This window comes from Cavia porcellus, unplaced genomic scaffold (assembly GCF_034190915.1).
Source record: "Cavia porcellus strain 051 isolate PalLab524CR breed Dunkin Hartley unplaced genomic scaffold, mCavPor4.1 scaffold_1, whole genome shotgun sequence".
Classification (NCBI taxonomy): domain Eukaryota; kingdom Metazoa; phylum Chordata; class Mammalia; order Rodentia; family Caviidae; genus Cavia; species Cavia porcellus.
In genome coordinates this window covers 154,048,363-154,060,420 of record NW_026947484.1, presented here as the reverse complement: position 1 = coordinate 154,060,420, position 12,058 = coordinate 154,048,363, and the positions used below count along the sequence as shown (strand labels likewise).

Genomic DNA, 12,058 nt, shown 5'->3' with positions numbered 1-12,058 from the left:
ACAATCCATCCTCTAGCAGGGAGAACCTGGCTTTACTCTCTTCTGCCTTTCCCTGATGCATTACCAAGGGCCCCAACAGAAAAGTATGACCCTCTGATCACAGGTTACAGGCAAAGCTTTAGGCCTTCTTTGCAAGTATCAAGAGCACTGCTACCAGCATTGTACTGTGGGATGCTAACGTAACTCTATCTGGATCCTAGCTTCTCACTAATATTTATAGCTTGTCCATAAATCTGAAAAGCAGAGAGACTATGTAAAATGAAAACAGAGTAAAAATGTTAAACTACTTACCAACACTAACTTTTACCTGTTAATATAATGTTTCATAAAAATCTAACAATTGTGAGACTTTAATATTTTATTCAAATAACAACTTAAGGCAAATACCTGCTTTCCATGATTTCTGAATCCTGCTGCAAACTCATAGTCTCTGTTGTAATTTCCACCTTCCGCACACTTCCAAAGAAATCAGTTATCAGGACATTTTTAGGATCCCTCTTAAAAAGATCAGTGCGATGCCCAGGGGTAGACACACAGAGACTCTTGGGACACACTTGAAACTGAAAAAAAAGAAAAACAAATAAAAAGCAGAAAATAAATTTTTAAGAAAAACAACAAATAAATGCACAGATGAATACGTGCACGTATAACTTACTAAATCCAATGACCATGTAGTAGACTGTAACATATTTTAAAAGCTCTGGTTACTAGTTCTACAGGTTAAAGTTTCATTCCCACTGTAATATTTGACATCCTAAGAAAACTATACAGACATGACAACAGTGATAAAGGGAAAGCTGGCCAAAGTGGGAGAAAATTCACTTCCTTGAATCATTTACTACAAAGGATAAACCCTTCAATCTACGGAGAACTCACACTCAACGTGACAACAGAATCGCTTTTCTGTTCCCAGTATCCTTCTCAGTATGGTACTCTACTGCAGTAGTTTCCAAACGTTTATTAAACACAACGCTTGATTCAAACTTAAAATTCAAATGACAAGGTAGCCAGATATGTCAGAGTCGAACGGAGCTTTTTTGGACTGCGGGAAGGGGAAACAGAGTCCCCACCACATGGGCCCCTGCTCTAGCTGTGAAATGATGTACCTTTCACGAGCCAACCAGCTCTCCTACATTATCCACCAAAAAAAAAAAAAAAAAAAAAAAGACATCTCCACTCCAGTACTCCTAAACATAGTGTGAAAAATATGACTTCACCACTTATAAAAATGTCATCATAATTTCTGTGTTAATCTTAACCCTGGTATTTCTCATCAGTAAGTGACCACCCTGAAAAGCACAGGGTGCTGGTACACGCAGCGCACACCGCTACCTAACAACGCTGGTGTAAGATCAACAAGACATGGCCCCGTTCCTCGGAGGACCCTAAGTCCAGTTAGAGATGAGCGAACATAACGTGGTAGAAAAAAGGATGGCAGGCTCTGCACCTGAAAAGGTAAGCTTGAAGTTTAACACTGAGAAAAAAGACAGCAGAGGACTTTGGCGATTTTTTTTTTTTTAAAGAAAAGCAGGATTTATGGATGGAAAATAACATTTCTAGGGGCTGGGGATTTAGCTCAGTGGCATAAGCGCCTGCCTTGTGAGCAGGCAGTCGTGAGTTCAATCCCCGGTACCGATAAAAAGGAAAAAGACAAAAAAAAAAAAAAAAAGAAAGAAAAGAAAATAACATTTCTAATAAACAAGCAGCTGAAAGGGGTAAACAGCCTTATTTTCTGTAGCATGGGCTACAGAATAGACACTGGCCTCCCCGGAGGGTCAGGCGGAAGGCCCCCCATAGCTGCGAGGTGGTGGAGCGCAGGCGCAGGAAGCACACACGGCACCCCCAAAATGCAGTGGAGTGCAGCTCTCCAGATGCCCTAGGAAGCCTGCCAGAGACTCCCAGGATCACGCTTTCTATCCTTTCTTCAAACTCAGGTCCGAAGAGTTTAAATAGCTTGCCTCACATCACACAGCCAGCGAGCGACCTTTGCCTTCTGTTCAAGAAAACATTGTGCACAAGGGAGTACAGAGAAGAGAGCAGAAATCAAGGTGCAAAGAAAAAGGGGGAGAAAAAAAGCGAGGCAGGAGGAAGGCTCAAAACCATGAAATGCCAAACAGAAAGGACACCAACAGATGGTAGACTGCAGCAGCAAAACGAAACATAAAATAAGCAGGGATCAGATCAGAGTCCTGGTACACCGAAAGCCTCTCCACGCATTCCTTTACGAGCGACTGGATGCGCTTCATTAGGTACCAGCGAAAAAAGTCAGAAAACGTATAGCAATAAACGTGGCTAACACTATCTCACTGTCTTTGTTGCAAACACAAACACCATCCGCTTAGTTTGAAGTCATTCCTTCTTTCAAGGACCGCGTTTCTACCGAGGTGGCCCACAGATCCCAGATCTCTGTTTTCAATAATCCTCTCTCTCTCACTCAATCTCCACACTAACCAAGCTGTATGTTTCCGGCTAAACACACGGACCTCCTAGTCACCTAACTTCTGTGCCTCTGTAGGTATCTGTTTCGCTAGTGAGTGCTACACTTTTTCACTCAAATCTGAAAACGTACCTGTTCTACAAAAAAATTTAATCACTTTAATCACTAGCAGCACTGTATTTAAAGGAGACAAACAAGCGTGTGTTGACATCACGCGCCTTTGTTCCTTGGGTAAATATTCAAGGAGCCTCCGCCAGATCATGTCCTTAGGCTCTGAGGGCAGTAAGGTGCAGAGAGCACAGCCTCCCCACCCCCATATAAGAAGCACATTCCTGAGGGAATATCACAAATATAAATAATTACGCAAAACACTAAAGTATCATAAAGGCACATGACAACAGGCATACACTACAGAGAAAAGAACTTCACCTGAACGCCCAGAGATTTCTATAACAGGTGACAATTTATAAATGCACTCTTCAAATTTTACCCAGAGACACCACACATTTTTCTTTTTGTGTGTGTGGACTGAACCCAAGGCCTTTGCACTAAGCTATGTCCCCAACCCCTTCTTTACTCTGTCACTGGAGATAGGATCTCATTGAGTACCCAAGCTGGGCTCAAACTTTCCATACTCCTGCCTCAGCCTCCCAAAATGCGGGGGTTACAGGTGTGTGCCACCATGCCTGGCTTAACATTATACATTTTTAAGGGGCTAATTGCCAGGTGTTCTAACTTTACTGCTTCGAAAACATCTAATATTCTGAATAAAGTCATTAGCTAATTTTAATATGTGCATATAATCCCATAGAAAATAAACTAGTGTATAAATGTCCTATAAATGTCTCATATCATTAAAATAGATCATTTTTAATGACTAAGATTAAAATAGTCAAAATTGAAGTTTTAAAATGGAAGCAGGAGGGCAAGATGAATATTCGTGAGAAATGTTTATTAAAAACTGAACAGTAAAACTGTGAATAATAAAAAAAAGTTTCCTTAGTCTTTGCCATATAATTTAAATGGAAGAAGTATTTTTAATCCATCAAACATTAAAATACACAATGTATACATTTTAAGCTCTTGAGATGACATGTCATGTATTATATAATCTGTAAAATCCAAAATGAAAGTAAACTTTTAAAATTGGAAATGAAGAGACTAAAATTTTTATAAAATAGTATTATCACGTTTTAACTGAATATTATATCACAAGTTTGAAGTAAATTTATATCAAGATTGAAGCATCAAAATATATTATCTTTAAAGTTAGTAAGTATTCTGTCAAGTTTGACAGCCTATAACTAACTGTAGCTTTCAAAATTTTGGAAGAGAATCTCTTTAATAAAAGAAAACTTACCTGAAAGGTTCCTGTACAGTTAAAGAGATCAATGCAGAACTACTGGACTGAAGCCCAGAGGCTGAGGCAGTCCTGTCTACTCAGTCTCCCCTTCACTCCTAGGACCATAATGCAGGGACAGTACCTGCCTCTTTACAAGGCAAGTGATTCGCACTTACCAAACACTCAAGAAATGTTTGTGAACAAATGGACAAAGTGTAAGTTAATAGAAAAGAGTGAAAGTCATTGACATATATTAATTATCCAGTCCAGAATTATTGTTTCAAGCTTTGCATAATGCAGCTTCAATGGTGATATGATTAAAAGAGGGAAACAGAAAAATCAGGATTACAGACAAATCAGGAAAAAAGACTGAACCAAATTTAACCAACCATTTCAAAAGACTGTATTTAACATAATAGGGCACTTAAAAATATGTAAGATAAGGTTGCCCATTCCAGGAATGTCCCATTAAAGAAGATTTCCACTCAATTAATAAGGTCAGTAAGATGATAGACTCGTAAATGTTACCAGAGACATAAAGTTCAGTGAAAGCTCTGATAAGATAAAATAAGGTCCATCAGGGAAGAACCTAGGGAGAGTTCCTGGAGGAAATACAATCTAGTCTGATCCCTGGGGAAAAAAAGTGAATTTAAAAGGTGAATCTGATAGGGAAACGAGCAGCAACAAATGAGTGAAAACAGAAAGCTACCTCTGGAAAAGCAAGTGAACCAAACTAAAGCTTTTGATCTTTTGTAATAAGGAGAGAAGCAATATAAAAGCGAAACAAAACAGTTTCAAGGGCAGTCTTGGCCCACTCAGGGCGGCCTAAGGGAGATTTTCGAGAGTAAGGTCCCAAAGTTAATAACACACATGTGCAAGACACCACCATAATAGCAGGCAGCAGGGAGCAGAACAGAGAGCCCAAGAGTGCAAGAGCAAGAGCCCCTGGGTCTTTATTGCATAATTCTTATACAGGACACTATCTCATATTTACACCCGTATAAAGTGCTACAACCTGTACTGTTACATAACTGTATCCCACTGTGCGCCTGTGCTAGACAAACAGGGTCACATTCTCAGGCGACCTTAGAAGCTTTGAGCTTTGAAGCAGTCTGAGTGGTTCCCCACAGGCCACAATTCAACATACGAAATAGTACACACAAAAGTCCAAGAAATATAGACTTCACATAATCACATTAAGGTTAGCATACCTATGAGTTATAAAATCAAATGAAATGACTACTTACAAGGTCATTCATATTAGTTTGGCTGGCTGGATTAATTTCCTCTAAAAACTCCAAGACATAAAATGTGTATCTATCCATAAGATGGACTCCAATTGCAGGATCAGGTTGATGCTATGAAAAGAAGAAGAAAAAGTATATATTTAATGGTATCACTAAAGCAAAGGCTTAAAATAAAGTTTCCTTCTCTGTTAAACAAGTATATACTGATAAAGCATACAGAGTGATTTTTCAGATAGCTACACATGCCAAAACATTGCATTTACAGATGGAGAAGATGCACCTACCGAGAGGGAATCTTCTCCCACTTGGCTACTGGCCAGAGCCATTATGTTAGGAGAATAAAACCGCTCATACATGGATGCTCCTTGGCAAGTGTCAATAATGAACAGTAGCTCATTGTAGCTGTAAGAAAAGTGAAAACACCTTTGATAGGAATCATGCTCCTGATCAACTCTACAATACTTCCATTAGATGTTTCAGTCCTATCTTAGCCATTTCATTAGCTGCACATTTGGAGAGTCTTCAGTAGAATTCTCAGTAGAAATTTGGCATTAGGAAAGTTAAATCAACTGGGCTCGGTGGCACACAATACATAATGCCAGCACTCTAGGAGGCTGAGGCAAGAGGATCACAACTTTGAGCCCAGCCTGGGTGACTTAGCAATTTAGTGAGATATTAGAAAGCCAGAGAGAGAAAGAATAAAAGAGAGGGAGAGAGGGATGGGAGAAGGGAGGGGAGAGGAAAGAAGGGAGGAAGGGAGAGAGGAAGGAGGGTAAGAAGCAGCTGGGAGGACTGTGTTCAATCCCCAGTATAAGAAAAAGAAAAGTTAAAGGCACAATCCAAGAAATCAACCCAGCAGGGAATGGTGGTACTGTCACAAACTAGCTATGCCAAACTTCGTTCTCCCCTACATCTGTGTTATATGGAAATAAACAAATATTCAATTCAGCAACCACTTATTTGACACACAAACAATTCTAGAAACTGAACTAGATTCACAAGGAGGCAAAGACCTATGTAAACTACTGTATCATACTTGGCCACCACATTCAAAGGATTTAAAATGTAACCAAAAACTGAAAGATAAACAGGTAACTGGACTGGAATGTGATACTATGCTATTACAGATAGATGCTGAGCGTTAACAGTGTGCCTGACACCAGGCTGGGAATACAGTCAGCCCTGCCCTCCTACAGCTCACGGCTTCACACAATCAGAGCGCTCTCAGGGAGCTGGGAAAGGAGTGGAGGGAAAGCAAAGGAAAGCAGGTCAGGGAGAGGAGGAGCCCCACGTGGACGACAGGTGAGCACCATTTTATCCACCAGGGAAAGGAAGATCCATTCCGTCAGAGGAAAAACACCAGCTGTGAAGAAGTATAAAACCTTGGAAAAGGGAATAGTTGGCTGCAGCCAGGCTTGGAGTAAATTTAGGGGCCAAAGAGAAACTCTCAAAAGTGGGACAGGGCCAATTTGTAAAGCTCCATATGAAGCCTGGATCTTATCCATATAACTTTAAGGAAGTCTCCAAAATATTTCAGTGTTTGAATTCAGATTTTAGTAGAAGAATAACATCAGCAGATCTCTGTTTTACAATATGCTGGCGGCTGTGAAGGTAAAGGTAGGAAGGACACAGGTGTTCTAGGGCCTTTCCTTAGACACTGGGCCCAGGGACAGTCAATGCTGCTCCTAGAGAAGGAAGCACAGAATTCTGAACCACAGTAACCAGAAACGATAGAAGGCACAACCAATGACACACTGGTTTTGAGACAAAATCGTGGAGGGCCCTAAAGACCAGAAATATCTGAAGTTATGAGGGGCAGTACAGTAAAGCTCTGACCACTCCGGCGGCAGTCCCAGCTGCGGCACTAGTAGTAGCTCTGTAGTTTGGCAAGTGAACTTGAACTCTCTGTGCCTTGCTTTGCCTCTCTGTGAAAATGAGAACAATGATAGCTGCCTCAGAGTTGCTATTAATAGTAAATCAGGTAATACCCGTAAAACAGAGCTGCACTAACATGCATTCCATAATGTGAGCTACAGATAAGACATAACCAGTGTTCAGCTTCCTCAGCACTGCTGTATCTGCTCACACTTATCTTTCAACACAGGCAATTATTTATTTTGTGACACAGCTGTGTACACATTTCTCTCTTTCACTAGACTGTAAACACTTTGCAGGCAGAGAAAACACCACATTGCGCTGTGCGCCATATGCAGAGAAGGAAACCCATAATGTTGACGACTGGTAGTCAAGATAAAGCAACTCTGCTACCTCAAGTAACAAATAAGACAACTGCACCTTAAGAGGTCTTTACTAAGGATTGCTAACGAAGTATCCATAACGTGAGTGAAGTCACAAATTCTAATAATGATCTTAATTTCAACAATTTTTATGAATTAATATTATACTACTGTCACACTGGGACATGGAAAACATGCTTAAAAAGTAAGAAGAGTCGGTACAAGCTGAAAACAATCTCATGTTTAGAATCTCCATGAATAATCTGGTTGGGAACCTGCTGGAAAAGACTCTAGTTCCCTCTGAAAAAGACGTTAAATAAAAAGAGATGTGATTTTAAAACTTCAACTTTTTTGTACTGTATAATAGCTCTAAATTCTTCTTTAAAAAAAAAAAAACACCACAATGGAAAAAAAATAAATTTAAAAAGTGGAAAGAAAGAGTTAAATTAAGTTAAAATTTTATAAAATAAGAACTATGGATCTATCATTGAAAATTTAAGTATTAATCTATCTTATAAAAAGCAGTCACTAGTTAGTTACCGTCTTTTCTGCCACATCTGTTCAAAAGCATCTGCAAGTTCTATGTTGGTAATTTCTTCAGAATCTTGAAATTTCAAGAAACCATTTCCACCATGTCCTTGTAAAAAACAAATCAAGTAGATGCATTTTTGAAATGCAAATTCCATACATCCAGATATATAACTTATTCATTGCGATATTTTAACAGCATTTTTGTTTTATACTCTAAAGTATATACTGTGAAAACACACAATTAATTTTCTGCCATATGCACTCAAAAGAGAATGGCAGACTGTGTAAAAAACAGTGGCTATATCTTGTCTTTCTATCATTCATCCCAGAAGTCCACATTTATACTCTTTTATGAGTCCCATCAAATACCATCCAAATATTTTTTAGTGAGAAAAGAGCTAAAGACACAAGCTAGTCCCATGACATGCTAGTGCTATTCCCAGTGTACACTGCAGTTCTTACCTTAAAACCGACACTTTTGCTACAACAGAACAAGCCTGTGAGAGTGAGCCAGAAGTCTGTAACGTGTATTTGGTATGCACCAAAGAACTAGTTTGTGTGGACTCAAACATTAGTTGTGTGACTTAATGACTATGCCACTTTAGGGAAATCAGTTAACCTATCCCTGAGTTTCCTTAGCCATAAAAAGAGAAACATATCAGCAAGCCCATCACTAGCCTGCTTATATAGCTCCTTTGCACACATTTTTAAAAAGCATCTTCTATTGGGCAACAAAAAGGTAGGAAAAAACTAGAGTCTTCTCTGGATGCATGCAGGACACTGTGACATCACAGGTGGTAAGTGACTATGACCACTAAGAGGGGGAAATATGCCTCCCTCCCATTAGAGGCAGCCCTGTAGCAGGCACCTGTTTTCATCCAGAGCAACACAAAGGAGATTTCAGCTTCCACTTAACTGCAACTCAGTGTTGCACCATGCATCCACACAAGCATGTTTGTCAGCCTTGGATATCAGCACCTAAATCACCAAGCTGCTGTAGGATGAAATGAGTTAATACACAGAGCAGTCTAGGATACTGCAGGGATGTATACTAAGCTTGAAGTTATTCTTGAAAGAGTACCAAGAGAATCAGAAAAAGAAAGGAGTAAATCCTTTATTATATCAACTTACACTGAGCTACAAAGCTGTACTTCATTTTCTTTGCTCCAAAGCAAGAAATTGTCTTTCAATTTTCAGATAAGAAAAAAGGAAAATTTTCCTGTTAACTTTATTAATTTATAAAATTTACAGAGATCTTATGAAGCTGTAAACAAGCACATGACAAAGCACTCAGTAGAGGTTACTGTCTTGTCACGTGACATCTAAAAATTATCAGTTGACTGGAAAGCCCCCTAAAAAATCTGATCATTTGATCTATGTTCAGAATTATATAAATAGAGAGATACTAGTGATAAAAAATGAAAAACAATTGATGATGTCTTGGAATTCAACATAGAGTGTAAGCAATGGCTACCCAAGCAAGAAAGTAATTAAAGTTAAATAATATGTTAGAAACTAAGAATATGTGAACATAGAACAGGCGAAGATTAGAAGTGCCTTTGGGAGAGCAATTATAAATGTGTAACTCATACCAAGATGCTTCTCAGGGAAAAAGAGGAGCTATTAGTAACTAACTATCCCAGCAATAGAAGTAAACCAGGACTGTCCCAGGTAACTGGAGGCACAGGTCACCTTACACATCCAAAGGAAATCACTGAAGGAACTGATTCCTGAACCAAGACTAAAAATAAGGGGTGAGGTAGGCAGAGCAGAGTAACAGGGCATCATAAACAAAAGCAAAGTTTTAAACAAATGTTTGAGGACAAAACAGTCAAGTGTTCAGAATAGGAAAAGGTATAAGAACTGAGACTAAAGTTAAATAAATACTACTATAACTAAATCATAACATATACTATGAATAGTATATAACTAAATTATATTACGAGGCACTCAACAAAAAAACTACCACATCCCACATCTGCGGAGCAGGTTTACAATGCAATTTCATGAGCCTCACCCAGAACCAAATCTGAGTTAAGAATTTTGGGGCAAGGTTTAAGTATTTACAATCAATTAATCCTTATGCACACAAAAATTCAAGGCTCAATCAAAGGGAAATCATTACAAAGTTTTAAATAGAAGACAGACAGATGTGTAATTTCTATTAAACACTTTGGTAAGGTAACTAACAGTAGAACAAAACTGGAGACAGAGATGCTACAGCAGGACGCTAGGTAAAAGGTTAGTAAACATTACCAAGGCAGTAGCCAAAAGCAGAGAGACAAGAAAATAGGGATCACAAAATATTACAAGGTTGGGTATTCCTATTCAAAATGCCCGGGACCAAATATGTCTTGGATTTCAGACTTTTTCAAGATGTTGAAATATTTGTGTCTACATCATGAGGTATCTGGGGGCCAAGTCAAACACACTATTTACAGTTCATGTATACTTCAGACACACACCTGCATGTAACATAAATAAACTCTTAAGTCTGCCTGCTTTCTGACCACTGTCACATGAGGTCAAGTGTAGAATTTTCCACTTCTGACAAAATGCTGGTGTTCAAAACATTTCAGATTTTGGAATATTCTGGTTTTAGATTTTACAGTTTAGGAATGCTCAACTTGTATCATTTTCAAATATCATTTCAAGCCATTTTGTATTATAAGAATACAGAATTACATGACAAACTATGTTAACCAAAAAAAGCAATTCTTTCCATGGAATTTCTTTCCAAAAAACTTTCATTATATTTAAGTACATCTCTAAATTCTGAAATTACCTGTCATATAAATAAGAATATTGCTTCTATCATCCGAAAGAAGACGTTTTGACCTCGGAGTACTAGGCGGGATCCTCCCAGTTAACACTCGTAAAAAATTCTCCACCGTCACCTGAAAAAAGGAAAAACAGAACTAAAACCTGAAGAAATCTAAAAATTATTTTTCACTTTCAAAAACATTCCTTCTTTCTCTATGTATTACTAACCATACTGAAAATAAAACACCAAAGAACCAAAACCTAATTAAAGTACATCCATTAAAATATATATCACCAAAAAAGTTTCTATTAAAAATTGTTAAAAACTAAATAAAAACTACCTTAGAGAAAAAAAAGTCAATTATACATTTGAAACTTTATAAAGTATGCAAAGTATTGCCTTTGAAAATTACCTAAAAGTTTATAAATTATTAATCTGTATTAACAGGCAATTTTTTGGGAAGACACAAAATCTCAAAGTTAGTAAATAAATTCAGCTACATTATGGCAGGTAACATGTAGAACTACCGAGTCAAGTACAGATTAGTTATGAAAAAGAATAATTCCATAAACAAGTCCCCCAAATTATGTACCTTTAATTGCTTAATGCATTTTGTTGCTTAGATTGTGTTAGGAATATCTTTAATATGTACAAAATTGATAACACCTAAAACCAAATATCTAGCATTCCAAGATTCTGTGAAGGAAAATTTATTTTTACTTAAAGAGCATAAAATGCAAATTTAAAGATAACAGCTAAGTCATATATTATACCCATCAAGCTTTTCCACCCAGCTTACCTCCTGGACTTCTGAGCTCCTGGGTGTGACAATGAGCATGTCCACTTGTATAAATTGCTTGACTTACACTCTGACCACAGGACAGCAAATATAAGCTATTTTATCAGGGCTTCTTACTGGCTAATAAGGAAGGGAAGTTTTTGATCTACATTTTAAAGACTAAACAGCTAAAAGTCACACTCTGAGTGATACTGAGGTATTTGCCAAACACTGAGTGCAGGCTGCAGGCACTTGCCAGGTACAAGTGAACAGAGATGTAGGCCACATCCTCAAGGATCTTACACCTTAGGAAAACAGGGTTTGGTTTGATTTGGTTTTGTAATACTGGAGATTGAAAGCAAGGCATTCAGCCCCAGTACTATTTTTTGTTGTGAGATTAAAGTGCACAGTTGAGTTCAAAGTTGAAATCCTCCTGCCTCAGCTTCCCAGGGCGCTGGGACTATAGGCATAGGCTACCAGAGCAGCTGATATAGATGTGCTTTTCAAAATACTCCAAACATAGGTCTGGAAACTCAGAAGATATTGTGCCTCACTTCTGGTAGCCTAGTAAAAAGGGAAGTATTATCTAGGAAAAATTCACATTTTAAATACAGTCATAATCTATTACTTTTAAAAAGAAGTTCCGGAAGAAAATTTAACATAATGGCATTTTTAATTTAAATGTTTACTGTTACATAGTTATATATGCAGAAAAACACTGA

The 12,058-nt window shown here is 38.0% G+C and overlaps 1 protein-coding gene across 3 annotated transcripts in view; it reads right to left on the bottom strand.

The window, feature by feature from the left end:
• The window catches only part of Pigk (phosphatidylinositol glycan anchor biosynthesis class K), an 88,934-nt gene that overhangs the window by 43,223 nt on the left and 33,653 nt on the right, over window positions 1–12,058 (bottom strand). For all 3 annotated transcript variants that reach the window (XM_023561278.2, XM_003478811.5, XM_063258080.1), the window contains 5 exons: window positions 10,580–10,691; window positions 7,804–7,900; window positions 5,311–5,428; window positions 5,027–5,137; window positions 388–560 (listed from right to left, as the gene is read on the bottom strand). In XM_023561278.2, the coding sequence (XP_023417046.1) occupies window positions 388–560; window positions 5,027–5,137; window positions 5,311–5,428; window positions 7,804–7,900; window positions 10,580–10,691 (611 nt within the window). The remainder of the gene's footprint in view (window positions 1–387; window positions 561–5,026; window positions 5,138–5,310; window positions 5,429–7,803; window positions 7,901–10,579; window positions 10,692–12,058) is intronic.